Consider the following 18,794-nt stretch of genomic DNA (forward strand, 5'->3'; position numbering starts at 1 on the left):
TCTACATACTATAATCTACATACTGTATGCTATAACTTTCCCATTTGGAAAAACTAACAAACTCCCATGGTCATGTTTCTACAGTGATAGTCCTGTTTCTGCCCTGGCATTTTGTTAGACAACAGATTATACAGATCAACCCTTTAACAAACTATAAAGTACAAACAGCTAACCATTAGTAAAATCAAATATATATATTTTTACATTTTTAAAGTGAATTTAGTACAAGAGTTTAAAGCTCCCCCTCTGCATCAGGTCAGTGTAACCAACTGGATTAAAAAAAAAAACAACAACAACAATTACTCTGACTTTAGTTTCTCATTAGTTTAGAGTCAAGTTAGGTCAGCTTTATTTATAAAGAACATTTAAGGAAAAAAAGTGTTGGTCATGGTGGTGCCTGTTTCCGCTTTACAGCTCCAGGGTCCCCAATTTGATCCTGAGCTCAGGTTACTGTCTGTGTAGTATTTCATATGTTTTCCCTGTGTCCCTGTGGGTTTCCTTTGGCTTCCTCCCACCTCCCATAAACATGCCTGGATTGTCAACTCTAAATTTCCCCTAGATGTGAATGAGTATGAAAATGCATGTGCGTGAGATGCCCTGTAATAGATTGCTGGTGTATCCCTATCTCATACACAGTGTTCCCAGGATAGGCTCAGGATCCATCACAACCTTATCCAGGATTAAGCAGAATACGGATCAGTAAAATCAAGTTTACATGAATTAGAGTAAAGGGGGGTTTAAATCTTTTCTCCAAATTCTATGCTAAAATATTTGTATATGAGATCGAATCCTGCTCACACACACACAAAAAAAAATCTAACAAATCATTTAAAAATATGAGTACATTGGAATATTAAGTATACTCAGAAATAAGTTTAATTATCATAGTGTTACTAGCAAATAGTGCACTTCCCTTCAAGTCACTTGTTGGGAAAAGACACAATGGAAATTCCGTATATAGGAAGAAATTGGAGAAATTGGCTATAATGTTGCATAAAGGATCGGTTAATTAATGATCAATATTGTGTTTGTCCCAAAAGTACGCGTTTCTTGCTGTCAGTTCTTGTTGAGGAGGCAAAACTCCTCCATAATTCAGACACTTCTTGCAGATAGCCTGTTCTCCATTTTACTGCTCATTGTGTCCTTTTAACTGATAATCTGATAATTATGTCGATATTTTCCCTTTCAACTACTTCCTTTGACATTTTTTTTTACTGGTACATGAGTCTAGAACAAAGTGTACACTTCAAATAGCACTTGACCAACAGTAATTTGGGACACCAAATCCTCTGATGTGTCACACCAGAATTCTCTTTCAGAGCCTCATGGAGTCGCGACTCCTTTCACGTCGTAGCATCAGGGTAAAGTCTCACCAGTCAGTCTATCTAGTCTCACAATTCCCAGTGTATCTCTTTACATTGTTAAGCTGGTATCATACGATGGCCACAGGTCCTTCAAGAAATGTGATCACGCAATTGTTGGTGCATGAAAACAATTCCTTACTCAGGAAGAACACACAATGGCAGATATTGCATCTCCTTTTTGCATCATATGAATGACATTTTGGACACTTTGCTCCTTCCCTCTTTTAATCCTGCCTCTGTTTAGAGTTTGTTTCGGGCTTAAAGATGGTTTCATTTAACTGAGCAGGACACTGGATCATTTATTTAAAGAATAAATAAAAACAATTTTTATTATATTTATAAAAAGATGTTTTAAAACCAGACCAGAATTTGCCACTGTTTTAATTGTGTGGCAGTTAAAAAGAAATAAAATTGGTAATTATGCGCATGTGGCTTTACATCTACAGGGTGGTAATTTGTGTAATTAGTGACTCTGAATGCATCAGATGTCATAATAAAAAAAATCCAGCAGGTTTTTATGTGCAGTTAGTACTTACTAATAAGGTCATGAATAACAAATGAGCTTAGATCATTACATGGGAGTTGATGTATGACCTTAATCAGAAGTCACTTTTGTTCTCAGTTTGAAAGCTGCTTTCAAACAGCTTTAGCATATTTCTTCATCCAAATCCTAGGAAAATATGATAACAAAATGCAGGCTGTGATGAGAAAGTCAAATATTAACACGTGTTAATATCTTGTGAAACAGGCTATAAATTCTTCAATAGTGAAATGATTATATAATATGCAAAATCTCTTCAGAGTTCCTATCCCTAACCTCTGCCATCTGCTAGCACACAATATTCTTCTTAATACTATCTTTGTTCCAAAGAACTGTGTAATGTAAAACTGTTCCCTTACACTCGCACAGGATTAATGCAATCTGATCGCAAGATATTTGATTTCAATATTGTATTGGCTTCACCGAGGTCATATTAAAAAGTATACACTAGAGGAGTGCCAGGAGTGGCAGAAACATGTTATTTACTTCTTTGTATGTTGTGTATCAGGCAACACCTTGTACTTGGTCAGTCAGACTTTTAGCCTGTAGGGGTTTCTCAAGTCACTCAGATCTTGGAACATAATAGTCAGACATTAAACCCGACTAAAGTTGATTCTTTATGGCACTGTGCTATATTGTGTATATGATATCATATTTTCTGTATTCATACTTGTACATAACCTTATTGAGCGTATCATGTAGCTGGCCTTGAATTGTGTATTATATGATTTATTGGCTCCTAGAAATGTTCACATTTTTTATTTTGTTTAATGGGGAATCAAATTTTAGAATGAAGTGAGTGAGGAGTCAAAAGCATAAATACTACAACATACTGTACAGTATAGCCATTCCATGTTTTGTGCTTAAGGGTAGTTCATGTACTCCTCAGAATCCCTGAAGCAAAGTATGAGTGCTTTTAAGAGCTTTTGCTTAAGTTTGTAAGTGATCTATTCTGCATGCTGAACAATTGGGTTTGACTGAAAACAACAGAATATCAGTTTTAGTTTGAAGGTATTTATATGCATACTGAATAAACCATGGTGGTACAGTGGCTAGCAGTTCTGCCTCACAGCATGAACCCCAGCATGGGTTTCCTGTAGGTTTTTCTTCCATTGTATTAAGTAAATAAATAAATAAATAAATAAATAAATAATGCTCTTCTAAACTGTCTGTAGGTTTGTATGTGTGTGAATGTGTGTGTTTGCGAAGTGCTCTGCGATAAACTGGGTTAGGCTTTGGATTCACCACAACTGTGACCAGGATAAAGCGCTTACTGAAGATGAATGAAAGAAACAGCTTGTGATCTAAAACATACTGCCTAACCTGTGAAACATGGTGAAATGGGGCTGACAGGATGACAGGATGAATTCTGAAATGTACAAAGCATCCGAACTGCTCAGATCAAGTGCCTCAAATAGCTCAGAATTCAAAGGATAGCAATGAGCATGGAGGCTGGACAATATTATCCAAACTATAAAACAATTATAAGGCTATGGGGTTTTTTCAGGGCAAAACAGTGAAAATTTGTGATTAGCCAGCCAGTCACCCAAAAATATCTAATACCTTATAACATGGATTATGCATAAGATTGTACCTCTTATCCTTCACAGGGTCGCTGTGAGCCTGGAGCCTATCCCAGGGTACTTGGGGCACAACACAGGGGACGCCCTGGATGGGGTGCCAACCCATTGCAGACCAAAGTAATGGCAATTATATTTTTAAGACATTACTGATACAGCCTGCTGTATGTCAAAACCTAGTACAACACAGTACTATAGTTGTTTGATTATCAGCCACTCAGGTCCTTGGACTTCACTCATTCATTGCCAGTAGCTGCGTTATCCTGGTCAGGGTTGCGATAGAGCTGGACCCTGTCCTGGGGATACTGGATGTGAGACCTGAATACACTCTGGATGTCACAGGGTACCATGCACACACATCCACACCTAGCCAATCCACCTACCATCATGTTTTTGGGAGGTGGGAGGGAACCGGAGAACCTAGAGGAAACCCAGGTGGACACAGGATGGAAAACTGAGCTCAGGATCAAACCAGGGGCCCTGGAGCTATGAAGAAGCAACACTACCTAACCTTTTTTGGAGTTCAGTTCTAAAGAAACCATGAGCCGTACAGAATACAGCATTGTTGGGAGGGGTTATATGTGAATATGAGCTTCCCCTAGACCTATATACCCACCTGTTCACATGTATTTGGACTTCTGATACTATATAAAAGGTGCAGCTTTGTGCATAGCTGTCTCAGGACTAAACAAGTTAGGGTATACTGACTTTTAGGCTAAAATGTAAAAGCTAAAGTGAACTTACAGGAAGGTAATGTATTCTAATCAATCTAGGTGGTCAGTCAAATATCCTTAATAATAATTAATAATGATTCATTTAAAGACAAGATTTGCAACGTAGCCTTGAATTCTGTTATATTTCCATGCAAGTAAAACTCAGTAGAACTTCATTTCTATGCTACTAATTTATGTAGTATTAGAAGCTGGATTTGCTAATACTTGACAATATAATGCTTAACAATTTTAAGTAATAATTTCTTTCGGATTTTCTCCAGCAGTGAGGATGCTGTATTTACTGTGTCTCACATTAGTGACCCTGGCTCTGCAACCGGCACTCTCCCTCTATAACTGCTCCTCGCTTTATGAGAGGGTGCCAAGTGAGTCTCAAACCTATGAGTGTTGACGTTTTGCCATGTCTCTCTTGTTACCAGATACTAATCTTCTGCCTGTATACTCAGATAATGATGACCTGAAGGTGGACTGTGGAGTCAACGTCATCAAACTGGAGGTTAACCTGTGCACAGTACAGTGGGCTGGCTTCGACCCCACCAGCCTGGCCCTCAATGGCATGCACAATAATAGCCAGTGCAATGGCACTATAGACACCAGTGTGAACCCTCCAGTCATCCGGTATCAACTAGCTGTCAATGACAGTCAGGGCAACTTGTGCCGACAGTCACTTCAGGTGAGTACAGATTTATATTTTACTCATTGAGTTCTTATGGAAACATGAATAACTTGTGAATTTATAATGGTTAAAGTGGTGGTGTGGAAAAATCACGTGGAAATAATCATGTGGAAAAATCACAAATGAACATGAAATAATAATATGGACTGTGAGAAAATGTTGATGTCCACTGTGTTCTTTGGTGCTCAGATTGTAAACGAGGTTCCCAGCGCCTCTGGACCATTCAGCCAGTTCTCCACAATCCAGTCGGTCATTATCACCAGCTACATTGACACCCCAACCTCCTCAGCAGGTGTTGTCAGCTATTCCACAGACCTCTTCTATCGCTTCTCCTGCCGTTACCCTCTGGAGTACCTCATCAATGACACCAAGATAGTGGCGTAAGTTTCAAACCCATTTCTGTCCATTTCAATTGCTTCACTTATCATACAGTAGTTCATGTTAAAAGCCAAAACCCAAAATTGCAGTGAACCTGACCCCTGTGGAGAGCATACTTACAAAAATGCATGCAACCATTTGAGTTGCCCTGATCTAATCCTATTCAACTGACTTGGTATTTGTCAAAACAGCAGTGACTAAAATGAGGCATTCATTTTAATTTCCAGATCATCAGTGTCAGTGGCCACCAGTGATAACAATGGAAGCTTTATTGATACTCTCAGCATGAACGTGTACAATGTGAGTCAATTTACCAGCTTCACTTTAATGTGTTTAAACTCTGTCTTTAATTTTGACATTATAATCCAATCTATTCTTAGGATTCAACCTTTTTCTATCCATTGGTGGTTCCACCTAGGGGACTACAACTGCGAACCAAGGTCTACGTAGAGGTCAAAGCAGCTAATCTTTCTGGGAAGTAAGAGCACCTATTTACTAGTGGCAACTGTAAAAAAAAAAACCTGAAGGAAATGATTCACATTTTATTTGTGTTTTATTTGTAATAGTTTTAATCTCCTCCTGGACCACTGCTATGCAACTCCATCACCTTACAGCTCCAACAACAGTGAACAAGTGGACTTTTTTACTGTGTGAGAAATACAGCTTGTGTACACAACTCGCGATTGAATAATGTTCTACTACTTCCTGTCTCTTTTACTGTTTATTACATCCTGCTTAATTCGCTCTGATTTATGCATAAAGAGTCAGGCCTTTTCTTCCACAGATGTAACTCTGACACTCGGACTGTGGTCCTGAGCAATGGGGTCTCCAAAAACAGCAGGTTCTCCTTTGAGGCATTTCGTTTTGTGGAGCATCGCAACCTAGACAAGTCCTCTGTCTTCATTCACTGCATACTGAGACTCTGTGAGCCAGACAAATGCCTGAACATTATCAACGTATGTAAAGGGTTTATCTTTGTTCATTTTCTGAATTACTGCAAAATAGATGTCATGTGTAATTTTTGATGGATTGTTTACTGCTTGTGTAGAGTTGCACAAGCAACCTTGGTAGAAGAAAGAGAGCTGTGGAGGTGCAGACTGGACAACCGACCACAGCCACTATGTCAATGGGGCCACTTTATACAGCCGCCCAAAGTAAGTGTACTAGTTCCATAATGCTAAATATGCGCAAAGCATTTATTGAGTTTATGCAAAATGGCTATGAAAGTCCATTCAGGGCAGTGGTGGCTTGGTGGTTAAGGCTGTGGTTTACAGGTCAGGGGTTCAAGCCCTGGCGCTGCCAAGCTGCCACTCTTGGGCCCTTAAGCAAGGCCCTTAACCATCTCTGCTCCAGGGGCACTGTATCATGCCTGACTCTGCGCTCTGACCCCAACTTCCTGGCATGCTGGGATATGTGAAGAAAAGAATTTCACTGTGCTGTGACCAATAAAGACTCATTTATCATTGAAATAATTCTTGTAAAACTTTGATTTTTCAGCTGCTGACCCAACTGCTTCTGCTTATGGTAAGACGTTTTCTAAGTTTTATGTTGAGAATGTGCTGGCAATGTCATATACTGACCTAAAATTCTATTATTATGTAGGGTTCCACTGCTATAGAACTCATTGCCACTTACAGTGAGGGGAAATAAGTAATCAGACACTTTTTTAAAAACATTTAATACACTTCCATTGCATATATCCATTTCCAATTTACACACATAATTCACATCTTTTGACTTCGTACTTCTAAATATGAACAAAAAGTTAAATAGGGAAAAAAATTGATAGGGAAAAAGTGTAAGGACACCACGAATTAACAACATTAATACAGACAATATTCTAGCTGTATATTTGGAGTTTTTGGCTTGGTGAAACATCCATCTTCTTCCCAGATTCAGTTTCTTGGCAGATGAGATAAGAGATGAAATTCTCCTCTAATCCAGTTTGTCCCAGAATATCGATCCATTCATGTTTCTAGTCCTTGTACCAATTGCAGAGAAGCAACACCATATTATGATGCTCCCATGACCGTGCTTCTTGGGATCATACACGCAAACCTTCTTTCCCCAAACATAATGAGCTAAATTATGGCCAGAGAGTTTTTTTTTTGTTTAATCTGACCAGAGTATATTGTTCAATATATAGTATATATATTTAGACATAGTATATTGTCTAAATGTGTGTGGGCATTTTAGACACACATCTCTGTGCTTCTTTTTTAGCAGAGGAGTTTTGCATGGGGTGTAGGAACAGAGATGATTGTGGTGCAGTTAATTTTTCTTGGTGTAACTGATGCCCCTGCTGCTTTCAGGTCATCCTGCAAATCTTTTCAAGTGACTATCAGCATCTCTCTTACCATCCTTATCATTAGTCTGAGAGCGCACTGTGAAATCTTTCACAGGGACACCTGTATGGGGATGCAAGTTGCACCAGGCGCAACTTGCATCTAGAACTTGATTTATTTTTATGTAACACCCTTATATATATATATATATGTGTGTGTGTGTGTGTGTGTGTGTGTGTGTGTGTGTGTATATATATATATATATATATATAAATATAGAATATACACTGTGTAGTGTCTGAATACTTTTTACCCAATATCAATTTCATGAAAAAAAATAAAGATGTTATATAAATTTGAAGTAAATATATATACTATATCAAAAGTATTTATTTTCCCTCACTGTAACATTGTGACCCTCACTCTGGACATTTTTTAATCTAGGTTAAAAACTACAAGAGTGAAATACAATTTCACTCTTGCTTTTGGGTCTGTTTGTTCCTCCCTTTTCTGCTTAAATTTTTTGATACCCCCCTCTTCTTAATCTTTCCAGTTTCAATTATTATTACTTTAATGTCATTTTGTTTTATTTATTAGCTTTAGCTTTAATGTATCTTACCCTTTAGGCTCTCCCTATACAGCTCCTTGGTTAATGAAAGTTGTTTTTAAATGTGCTATATAAATACATTTGACTTGACTTGACTTATTCATTCAGCAGGAGGCACCGGACTGTCCAATAAAATCCAGGATAACATGGCTGGGGTGGTGGTAGGGGCGATATTTGCCTCTGCTGGTGCACTGCTTCTCATTCTGGCTGGATGGTTTGTGCTGAAGAAGGTTTGGTAGGATGATGACCTACCTTGTGTTTTCAAAAATAGGAGCCAGCAGCCGAGCATCTGCTCTGAGCTTGAGCAGCAAAATTTGATCCACCTGATAAGACAGCTCAGTATAACATAGCACCTTAATGAAGCATAGAAGGTTCTTGGGTTCACATGATTAAATCAAATATATTTATAAATGCATGACGGAACTGCAAGATCATTAACAATATTTGAATTTTGTTCTTTAGATTATAAAAAAGGTACTTTCAAATCATCCCAATGTATACACAGTACAGATGCACCGATACTAAATTTCTCAGCTGATACCAATAACCGATTATTCAGAGTTATATTGGCCGATACCGATACCGATACCAATAGTTCTGCCTTTTATGCCTTCTTTTAAATAATAATTCCACAGTAATAATTCCACAATAATAATGAATTCCACAGTTCTAAAGGAAGTGCAAATGAAAAATTTATTCTCTCCATTTGAACAAGTTGTTTCACAGTAACTGGTCTCATAAACAGAAAACACATTACTCAAATTAACATTAACACATGAACTAAATTCTGAAGATTATAGTAAGATTTCTTAACTTATTGAATGTTATTAATTCTTATTAACATTGACTGAATTCTAAAAAAAACTCCTGTTAGTCTCACATTCACTCACCACAAACAAAAGCATTTCTACTTCATCATTGAACAACAAATATATAATATAAACTTTTTTTATATTTACATATTAACATTAACTGGATATGAAATATACTACTCTACAAATATATTTTTCTGTGCAATATATACTTTTTTGTCAACTCACCTTCATTTAAATCTTTCAATGGTGTACTGGCCCTTTAATTCAGCATGAGCAGCGCCGCAAAAAAAAATTTAGACTCGACGCCAAAACTCCGGTGTAAAATTTGATCAGTGCAGAGATTACAGAGATTACAAACTGCAGTTTTGTCGTCATTCCACATAAGAGACATCATCTTTACACACAGCACGAAATCTATGTGTTTTCCCGCCCTCTTTTGATTGACAGGATATAATCGGCCCTGAACATCGGATGTATTTAAACTATCGGCCGATAGTGTGAAAAATTGCCTTTATTGGCCGATACCGATTATTGGCCGATACATCAGTGCATCTCCAGTAAATAGAACATCTTGTGTTTTAGATAACCCCAAGTATTTACAGTAGATGATGGTTTATAATAATAAAATGGCTTATTATTGCACTTACATTTGGGTGATGTGTCACATTTTGCATTCCTAGATAATCTTATCTCCACTGAGATAGAAATCATTGTGGTAAACAATCATTTAGTGAGAGTGTTGATTTGTATACAATTTTGATCCTACAATTAATTGATTACATAGTACTCAAATTTCATTGGTTTTATTTAAGAAGACAATGAACAATTGATGATATATATATATATATATATACACACACACACTTCAATTTATGTGCATTTATTTAAAAAATAGAACACTTTAGATATTGATTACACAGAACTTAATAAACCTGCATCTAAAAAAAACATGGTCCATTCGTGTTTTCTTGCACTGGACTGTTAATAAAATAACCTACGCAGTCACTACATTTTTCTTTTCTGTATAAAAAGTTGTCTTTACTAGACATTTTAAGAGACAGTCTTCTACAGAAAGACAATAATTCACACAGTGCAGTCTCACTTCTATTTACAATAAAGAGGCTATTGTAACATGAATGGAGAGGGAGAGGTGTCTGTCTAGTTTATACTGTGTACAATGTCCTGGAGTAAGGCATTTAGTCTGGTGGAGAAATCCTCTTGTATGGAGTCTATGTTTACATGACTTGATGACTCGCCTTTACTCTGCTTTTCCTCAAGCCTGGATATTTGCTGCACTAAATCAGCAATAAATTTATGATTCTGCTTTGAGGAACCATCACAGAACTGGTCCACTTTGGAAACCATTTCAGCTCCTAAGGGTTCTGATGATGTGAGGAGTGTTGTTAATGAGACTTTCAGTGCTGCAATCTTGCCCTGTGCCTCCAAACTGAATGAGCAGATCTCTTGGCCCAGCCTGGCCGTCACCTCCTCCCATAGATCCTTCCTACTGCTGTCTTTGTCCTCCTCAACTGCCTCAAATGCCTTTGTTTTAAAGTCCTCAAAGGCAGCAGTTCTTCTCTTATGACTCTCATCCATAGCTTGACTGATCTTCTCTGTTGCGTCTTGGTAGAGCGAAGGTCCATCGGATTGAACCCCTTGGACGGTCATCATGAGATGACTGCAGAGTTGATGGGTGTTGGATTCGAGAGCCAACTGAAGGCTCTCGGTAAAGGGAGACAGGAGCTCGTGGACATTAGTTGGGGTGACCTGGGGGTGGCTGGGGTAAGGAGAGAGCCTCTGACGGAGATCCAGAAGCTCTTGTCTCAAGCGAGCTCGTAGACGGTCTGACTCCTGGCTCAGTTTGTGCCTGAGATCAGCTGCCATGGAGTTCAGGGAGTCTGGGGAGTAAAGGTCACTGCTCACCACGTGGCTCTTCCACATTCCACTGCAACATATGAAATGATTAGATGTTTTTAGACCCAGCCTTCTGTTTACCATTAATATTAAATATGAAGTACTAACAAAAACTCACTCAGACTGCTTGGTGCCATCTTTTTTATCAATGGCCAAGTTTGCACTTTCATCCTGGATACTCCAAAATCCTTCTCGACTTGCAGGATCTTGATTGACAGGAAACGCTACATGGTAGATGAAGCACCAGAGTGTGAGCTTCATCTTTAATCTTTAAAGCGGACTATTTCATGAATAAAACAGTTTCTTATAGATTACAAACGATACAAACCTGTTGTGATCCACAGTGTCACAGCAAAGATCACATATCGAAACATGTTGTTTTTTTGTTTTTTTAAAAAATTTCTTTAAAGAAAGCTTTTGTATCCAATCTGAAATATAGGAGAAACAAAGTGAATTATTGATGATCAGAACCTTGTAAACGTCACAGCTCAAGTCAGGATATTGTGAATTTCATGTGTCCAGTTCTTACCTTGTCGTAAGGGTCTGTAAGGTACACCTCTCAATCCCGTCTTTTAAAGCAATCTCTTATCAGAGACCTTCCTGCACTCTGCCTGTGTCAACAGATGCTGTACCACGTGGAGCATCAATATGATAGCAGACTGCTGCGAGAAGTGGCAGTGATCCCTTTGATTGGCTGTCTCGTAGCTCAAACATTCAATTGTTGTTCAAAGTAACCTTAATGTCGTCATACCAAGGTCGGGAATGACGCACTGCAGAGTCAGGTGAGGTCAAAGTTACTTCTGATGATTTTACTACCAGATGTGGTTTACACACGGATGTACACTGATAAATGTGTTACTTCACATCAAACTAAATATTGATTAAAAGATTGTCCATAAATCTGAGTGTCTGATTGGTTCAAAAAACAAATGGTGTAGATGAGGTCATTATATTTACTGCAGGATAAAAAATTGGCACTACTAATTTTAACATGGATATGTGTTATGTGGCTGTCAAGGCACAAAAGTCCCAGAAACTTCCAGAAATTGCTTTCCGTGATCTATGTTGACTGGATTTCTGATGTGCCGAGAACAAAGGTGCTGTTTGTTTGTATTCTTTTTGGGATGTTTGTCTCCTGGGATGTAATGAGTGATAATCAAAGCCAAAGGTGGAGCTTTCTGAAGTTCCGACATCCACACAAATAAAACCTCATCTTTACGTACGTACACCTGCAGTCCCTAGTAGGTTACACCTACATAACCTTAGCACTTATTAAAAAACCCAAGGCTATTTTGACTTTATTTACTAAGGCACATGGTGAGTGAGGTGGATTCCAGGGATTTGTGGGTGGAATTGGTCTTTGGTGCAATTGGTCACTGTGAGCAAACAATTTGAACATGGTCAATGTTTTTACTTCTGTCCCTGTTTGCCCTTGATGTTCTTGAATCAACGCATGCACACTCACAACAAAGAGTACACACTGCTCATCAAATAGTACACAATTAGTGTTAGACTTTCTTGAAATACATACCGAGCATTAGAAATGAAGTTAACATAAAACTCGTCATAATTTCAGACATGGAAACGGATGACTGTCTCATTCAACCTTGTATTTACTCTCTCAAACAGCATCACTTCAAATATTATACAATATTGATTTTCTTTATTGACACAGAAAGACAGTGCTTATGGTCATGTTACACACAATTCTTCATCGTGAGATTACCATGATGTCTCATGATCACAAATCATCATGAGACACAAGTGGTCAATAAATAACGATTAAAAGTTTGCTGAAAGCACTGTAAATATTCAATTGATGAATGCATGTATTACTCTGTAAATGATTACGGCAAATAGCATTAACTCTAGACAAACATGTAGGGACCCATTAACCTGAAACCAAAGTGTGTCATGGGGAGTTTGGATATGCAGTATGCTAAATTCGACATAGAAACAATATAATTGATTATTAATAACATTTCCTATTATTGGTTATTGGTGTTGTATTGTATGATAAGTCTATTAAAAGTAATCAGTCTGTTCTATGTACACTGAATCATTTACCAAGGTACACTCACAGAGCACTTTACTAGGAACACCTGTATATCTACACATTCATGCAGTTATCTAATTAGCCAATTATGTGGCAGCAGTGCACTGCTTAAACTCATGCAGATACGGGCCAGAAGCTCTGGGTAATGTTCACATCAACCAGCAGAATGGGGGAAAAAAGCGATCTCAAATGATTTTGACTGTGGCATGATTGTTGGTGCTGGGCTGGTCTGAGTATATCTATAACTGTGGGGATTTTCACATACAACAGTCTCTAGAATTGACCCAGAATGGCTCAATAAAGAAAAAAACATCCAGTCAGCAGTTATGCAGACCAAAACTCCTAGTTGATGAGAGAGGTGTAACGAGAATGGTCTGACTGGTTCGAGCTGACAGAAAGGCTACAGTAACTCAGATAACCACTCTGTACAATTGTGGTGAGCAGAAAAGCATCTCAGAATGCACAACACATTGAACCTTGAAGAAGATAGCTTTCAACAGCAGAAGACCACATCAGGTTCCACTTCTGTCAGCCAAGAACAGAAAGCTAAGGCTGCAGTGGGTACAGGCTCACCAAAATTGAATAGTTGTAGACTGGAAACATGTAACCTGGTTGATTTTTGCTCAGGAACACAGATGCTATCATCAGAATTTGGTTTCAACAGCATGAATCCATGGACCTTGGATTTCTTTGACCAACTCTCACACACCCAACATTCCTGTCAATACACACAGCATCTCCCGTATTTATAAATATTTATATTATCACTGTTTTCAGCTCAATGCTGCTGTATGGTTATGAGTGTGACCAATAGAATTTGATTGAAATGAACTATAAATACATTTATAATAGTCTAATGATGTAAGACTTGTCATGAGCATTAAATACAGAATTATAGAGATAGAAGAAGTCATTGTATTACTGTAATACTGTATGTTTTAATAATTAAGCTATAACCGTAACGTCATTTGAGATGATGACATTGCAATGACTGTATTATCAATCCAGGCAGGTAGTTTTGTTTCACAAGGTCAGTGAGACATAGTGCCCTTAGTGAATTAAGTACTGCAAGTAGGTGAAAGATCAGTCTAGTTTATGTGTGTACTAATGACATGTGGGTCATAGTATCTGCATATTTGCCAAAGACCATTATTTGATAGTAAATTAAAAGATTACATAATATCATGTGAGTCCAGTTTTGTGAACTATAACCACTGCAATGGTATAAACGGTGCATCTGTTTCCAACTACTTCAAATATTATTATCTATTTACCATTCCTGTTGAAACTTGGATATATGCAGAGGCCAAACATTTTAAACTGTTTTGCTCATGTGGACATATTTAGGTTTACTGTTGTTGTATACTGGGGGATATTGTAGCTTCCAGGGGAATCAACTTTCACCCAGAAACCACAGAAGCTTTCACAAATAAACAGGCTGGGCATGATTGATCTGTTTTGGGGAAAGTAAACAGAATTCAATTCAGTCATTCATGTTAGCTGGAAATTGGTATTATTTTAAGATTCACACTTAGAAAATGCATCCATTAAAAAAAAAAAAAGCTTTAGGGATTTTTTTTTTTTAAAGGCAATTTACTATTTTCATTAACCTTAAAATGCATTATTAAAGGTTGCAGCTTTCACAAACACAAACAGGTGCTGAGAGACATGTAAAGCACAGCTCAAATCAGTAATCCGTTTCAAAAAGGCTGCAATATGACCTGCTTGCATTGGGTAGCCTCTTTCTTTGCCCTGTGGTATATGTGACACCTAACTCCTCATGAATCATTCAGCCTGGGAGAGAAAGTGCTTCCTATTTCCCTGAGAACTATCTCAGAGTAGTATACTCAACAGTGCAAGATGATGCACAAAATTAGGGATTGTTGCTGGCCAGTCCTTCTCTGGTGGCTCTCTAGCCCAGCACTAAGGATTGCTTTTGGACTGAATGCAACACGAACGAATCAGCGCCAACCCTCTTGTCAGCCAGGTAAGGTGCATAGTGTTCTTGCCGTGAGGCATGGGAATATAAGGATACCTTTTGAGACCAAAAGTATTTTGTACATGTTGTTTGCTTGCATTGTCATTTTGAACTTCTTTGACAGATGCAGTATGACTACTGCCCTAAGGAAATGAAAAGGGTGCATGTGAATGTTTTTTTGTATGTTGTCTAAAGGCCACTACTGTCCAGAAGGCAGCGAAATTGCAGTTCCATGTCCCAGAGGCACGTTTGCACCAAGTTTTTGGGCCAGGGACATCAACGGCTGTATTAGCTGCCCTCCACATCACTATGCTCCCACAGAGGGTCTGTCTGCCTGTCTGCCCTGTGGATCCAGAGCTCGGCAGCCTCTACCCAGGCAGGATAAATGTGTATGCCTAACAGAGGGCCAAGTCTTCCAAGTGAGCACCCGTTTTTATGTTTTTATTTTTTAGTATGTAACTGTATGCAAACAGATCAGCATTATCCAGTGGTGCAATCTGTAGCCTTCAGCTAAAACAGCTGCTCATGTTTCAGCCTAGAGGTGGTTAGGTTACACATTCTGTCTGTCTCCCATTCAGTACTAAACCTTTCTCTCCTCAGATTCAACCACAGGAAAACCAAGCTCAATAAACAATTCACCATCACTCAAGCCTGAACAAAAGGATGAGGTTTTTAACATCTGATCTATGTTTCCTTAATGCAGGCCAGCGATGGGCAGTGCCATTGTGCTTTGGGGTACCGCTCTACACAAAGTGGGGATGCCTGTGAGTTAAAGATATATGAGATCTGCAAAGATGGACAAGCACGGGACCAGTATGGCAAGTGTTTGGATCGAAGGCAGTGGAAACACCTTTGTTCTAATGAGGTCGGTACAAGGAGCCACTTTCTAAGGCAAACAGTGCTATCACTTGGATACCTCTGTGAACTTTGCCATACATTGGTGGTAGCTTGGAGCTTATGAATTGCTACATTGGAGATCACAGCAAAACTCAAACCACTGTGTCTATTTCAGATACTCCATTAAAAATGAAAATGGTTATGATGGTAAAGTAATACAACATCATGTGCTGCTGCAATATTATAACCATAACATATGCTATACCAATAATAATACATACACAAATGAACGTTTTGTTCAACCAAGCAGATTAACTCATCCTCTACTGCTCATTTGTTATACTGATATTTCTTTCTTTCAATGATTATATTGCACCAGTCTGTGAAATTATTGTAAACAAACAGGCCATGCTGCTACAGAGCTGGAATCAATGACTGGTCATTTAAAGCATGGCTGTACTGTATATAATTAAAGAGTGGATAAGGACATTTGTTTGCCTAGCTTTAAATCCTTCAAGATAATTTCATGTTTCAATGCTATATTGCAAAGTAAAATAGTTACTATTTAATGTCCAAGCAGAAACAAGCAATGATTGCAGTAAAAAAAACAAAACAAACAAAAAAAAAACAACAAAGCAAAACAAACAAACAAAAAAACTAATTTTGGGAAGGACTATACCTTAGTAAGATAAGTGCTAAATATGATAGTGAAAATTTTAATCTTCTGTTACAACATATTTAACTAACCAGAGAGTCAGTGAACCATGAGGGGAACAGAACGCTCTATTCCATGAATCTCTTGTCACATATACACTAGGAACCTTTGCATAACCTGCAGTTGACAATGAATGTGAGCTTGTAACAAGCACGTTATATAACTGTTGTGAAACAGCAACTTTCTGATTCAGTGTGTCACATCCTGCATGCTCCACTTCCCCAGGTGTGTGCGTCTCCACAGCTGTATGAGGGTTATGATGCCTCCCTGGGTCTGTGTGTCTGCAAAAGTCTGACTGATCCAGGAAGAAGTGAGTGCTCAGGATGGTGTGGAGACAGGATGAGACCTGTGTTGCAGCTGGTGTGCAGTTCTGCTGTCCTTCAGCTGCTTTACACTGAGGCAAATAGACAGGTACAACATACTGGCTCAACCCAATGATTCTACTTTTCAAGCTTTTTTATTAGAGGGCTGAAACTCATAAACATCATTACACATTATATATCTACTCAATATGACCATTACTGGGTGCACGGTGGCTTAGTTGTTAGCACGTTCACCTCACACCTCCATGGTCCAGAGTTCGAGTCCCACTGTGGCCCTGTGTGTGCGGAGTTTGCACGTTCTCCCCATGCTGCGGGGGTTTCCTCCGGATACTCTGGTTTCCTCCCCCAGTCCAAAGACATGCATGGTAGGCTGATTGGTGTGTCTGTAGTGTATGAATGGGTGTGTGAGTGTGTATGTGATTGTGCCCTGCGATGGATTGGCACCCTGTCCAGGGTGTACCCCGCCTCGTGCCCGATGCTCCCTGGGATAGGTTCCAGGTTCCCCGTGACCCTGAAAAGGAGTAAGCGGTAGAAGATGGATGGATGGATGGATGGATGACCATTACTTTAGTCTTGCCACACTAGGTGTGTAACATAATGACTCTATCTGTATCGGCACCTGTTCAGTGCTTCAGTATTTGTATATGTATCTATAATTGGGTTTAAACCTAAAGTGGGAGTGGCCTAGACTGGATATTAAAAGTAAATAAATAAATATGAACCGTATGCTCCCTGGAAAACACTGGACAAACGAGGTAAACAAACCCGCATTGTCAGCATAATGTGTTAATTCTGGCTCCTCAATCTGAGATCTAGAGATGTGTACAGGACTATTTGTTTTAATCCTAGCCTACAAGGTTATTATTATTTAGTACCTGCCTGCGATATTTTCTAACAGTTTTAGTTGGTTATATTTCCCGTAATATAACTAAAATGTTACTAGTAGTTACTAAGGATGTACGTTGCTGCACCATCATGTCAGTTAACATGATCACTGTTTGTTTGTCCCATGAGCCCCGTTTATCTTGTTAAAGCAAACAAGGCTAGAGTTTCACTTTGATCTATATATCTTTGAGGGACACAGGTTAGTGCATCAGGAAGTGCGCTTTTATCTATCCTCAAACATTGGGAGTCCCGAGGAAGGCTGAGGTGTGAGCGGCATCATGGGTTCTCCAAGCCTGTGTACACAATACAGACAAGGGGTGAGTAACCATGGCCAAGGGCAGGATGATGAAAGAATTTACAACCGGTTCTGTAATGCTTCCCACTGTTTGCCATGCTACAGAAAGTGGCTTCTATGGCTTCCTCCACACTATCCCAGTAGGAGTACGGATTTTGATCTTGGAAGGTGGTCAAGTGAGCGATAGTTTTGCTGAGATCATGAACAGAAACAGCATAGGTAAGGTAGTGCTTACAGGGAGTTAATTTATCAGCCTGGCATACTCAGAATGAGTGACCATAACAGGTGTTTTCATTGTTAATTCTTTTACCAGGAAACCATACCTACATAGATACAGAATCCTACTGGTTCATGGGTTCTGCTTCAAGAGGAGCCAGCAATAGAGAAGCCACTCAAGTGATGAACCCGATCACATGCTTGCATCTGGATGATATCCTTTTATTCACTGTGACCAGGCACCACTATCCGCAGTATGATGTGTGAGTAAGAAAACTTTGTCTGCCACATTTAGATGACTGACTTAACCTGAGGGTTTGTCTTGTTGTTTACAGAGAGAACTTATTCAACACAAATGCTGCTTTTGACTGGGGAGTCTTTAGAGTATTGGAACAAGAGCTAGCAATGGCACAATCTGCAAACTCCCTCTTTTCCGTTAGCTTTAGTGAGCCTGGTGTGTATGTCATCAAACTGAGCAGCAATCAACACAAGCATGTGGTATTGTCCGCATTTAACCTGCCTTTAACTGCATCCAAAATATTACCATGCTCTCCATAAGATGCCAACAGAAACGTCCTTCTCCAGTATGTAAAGGTTT

General features: G+C 38.9%; 3 protein-coding genes across 5 annotated transcripts; 2 read left to right on the top strand and 1 right to left on the bottom strand.

Moving 5' to 3' along the window:
• Positions 1-3,458: 3,458 nt before the first annotated feature.
• Positions 3,459-9,129, top strand: LOC128621654 (zona pellucida-like domain-containing protein 1). Of its 3 annotated transcripts, XM_053647588.1 has the most exons (11): positions 3,459-4,235; positions 4,480-4,581; positions 4,663-4,889; positions 5,082-5,272; positions 5,498-5,570; positions 5,651-5,748; positions 5,837-5,920; positions 6,055-6,226; positions 6,319-6,424; positions 6,768-6,794; positions 8,271-9,129. In XM_053647588.1, exons 2-11 carry the CDS (start codon positions 4,488-4,490, stop codon positions 8,399-8,401), a joined length of 1,203 nt encoding a protein of 400 aa, XP_053503563.1. In that variant the 5' UTR covers positions 3,459-4,235; positions 4,480-4,487; the 3' UTR covers positions 8,402-9,129. The 3 variants fall into 3 exon arrangements, with proteins under 3 accessions (XP_053503563.1, XP_053503560.1, XP_053503562.1); XM_053647585.1 differs by lacking the exon at positions 8,271-9,129 and having other exon boundaries at positions 6,319-6,841; XM_053647587.1 differs by lacking the exon at positions 8,271-9,129 and having other exon boundaries at positions 4,483-4,581; positions 6,319-6,841.
• Positions 9,130-9,841: 712 nt separating this feature from the next.
• On the bottom strand, positions 9,842-11,429 carry zgc:162608 (uncharacterized protein LOC100037332 homolog). The gene is made up of 3 exons (XM_053647589.1): positions 11,220-11,429; positions 11,010-11,115; positions 9,842-10,922 (listed from the first exon to the last, which is right to left on the bottom strand). The coding sequence occupies exons 1-3, from the start codon at positions 11,263-11,265 to the stop codon at positions 10,136-10,138; spliced, it is 939 nt and encodes a 312-aa protein (XP_053503564.1). The 5' UTR covers positions 11,266-11,429; the 3' UTR covers positions 9,842-10,135.
• Positions 11,430-14,588: 3,159 nt separating this feature from the next.
• Positions 14,589-18,755, top strand: LOC128621497 (uncharacterized). Its single transcript, XM_053647305.1, has 8 exons — positions 14,589-14,934; positions 15,121-15,344; positions 15,629-15,790; positions 16,703-16,888; positions 17,885-18,002; positions 18,086-18,199; positions 18,294-18,459; positions 18,532-18,755. Exons 1-8 carry the CDS (start codon positions 14,808-14,810, stop codon positions 18,752-18,754), a joined length of 1,320 nt encoding a protein of 439 aa, XP_053503280.1. The 5' UTR covers positions 14,589-14,807; the 3' UTR covers position 18,755.
• The last annotated feature ends 39 nt before the right edge of the window (positions 18,756-18,794 follow it).

Source organism: Ictalurus furcatus, chromosome 17 (genome assembly GCF_023375685.1).
Source record: "Ictalurus furcatus strain D&B chromosome 17, Billie_1.0, whole genome shotgun sequence".
In the NCBI taxonomy this organism is placed as follows: Eukaryota; Metazoa; Chordata; class Actinopteri; order Siluriformes; family Ictaluridae; genus Ictalurus; species Ictalurus furcatus.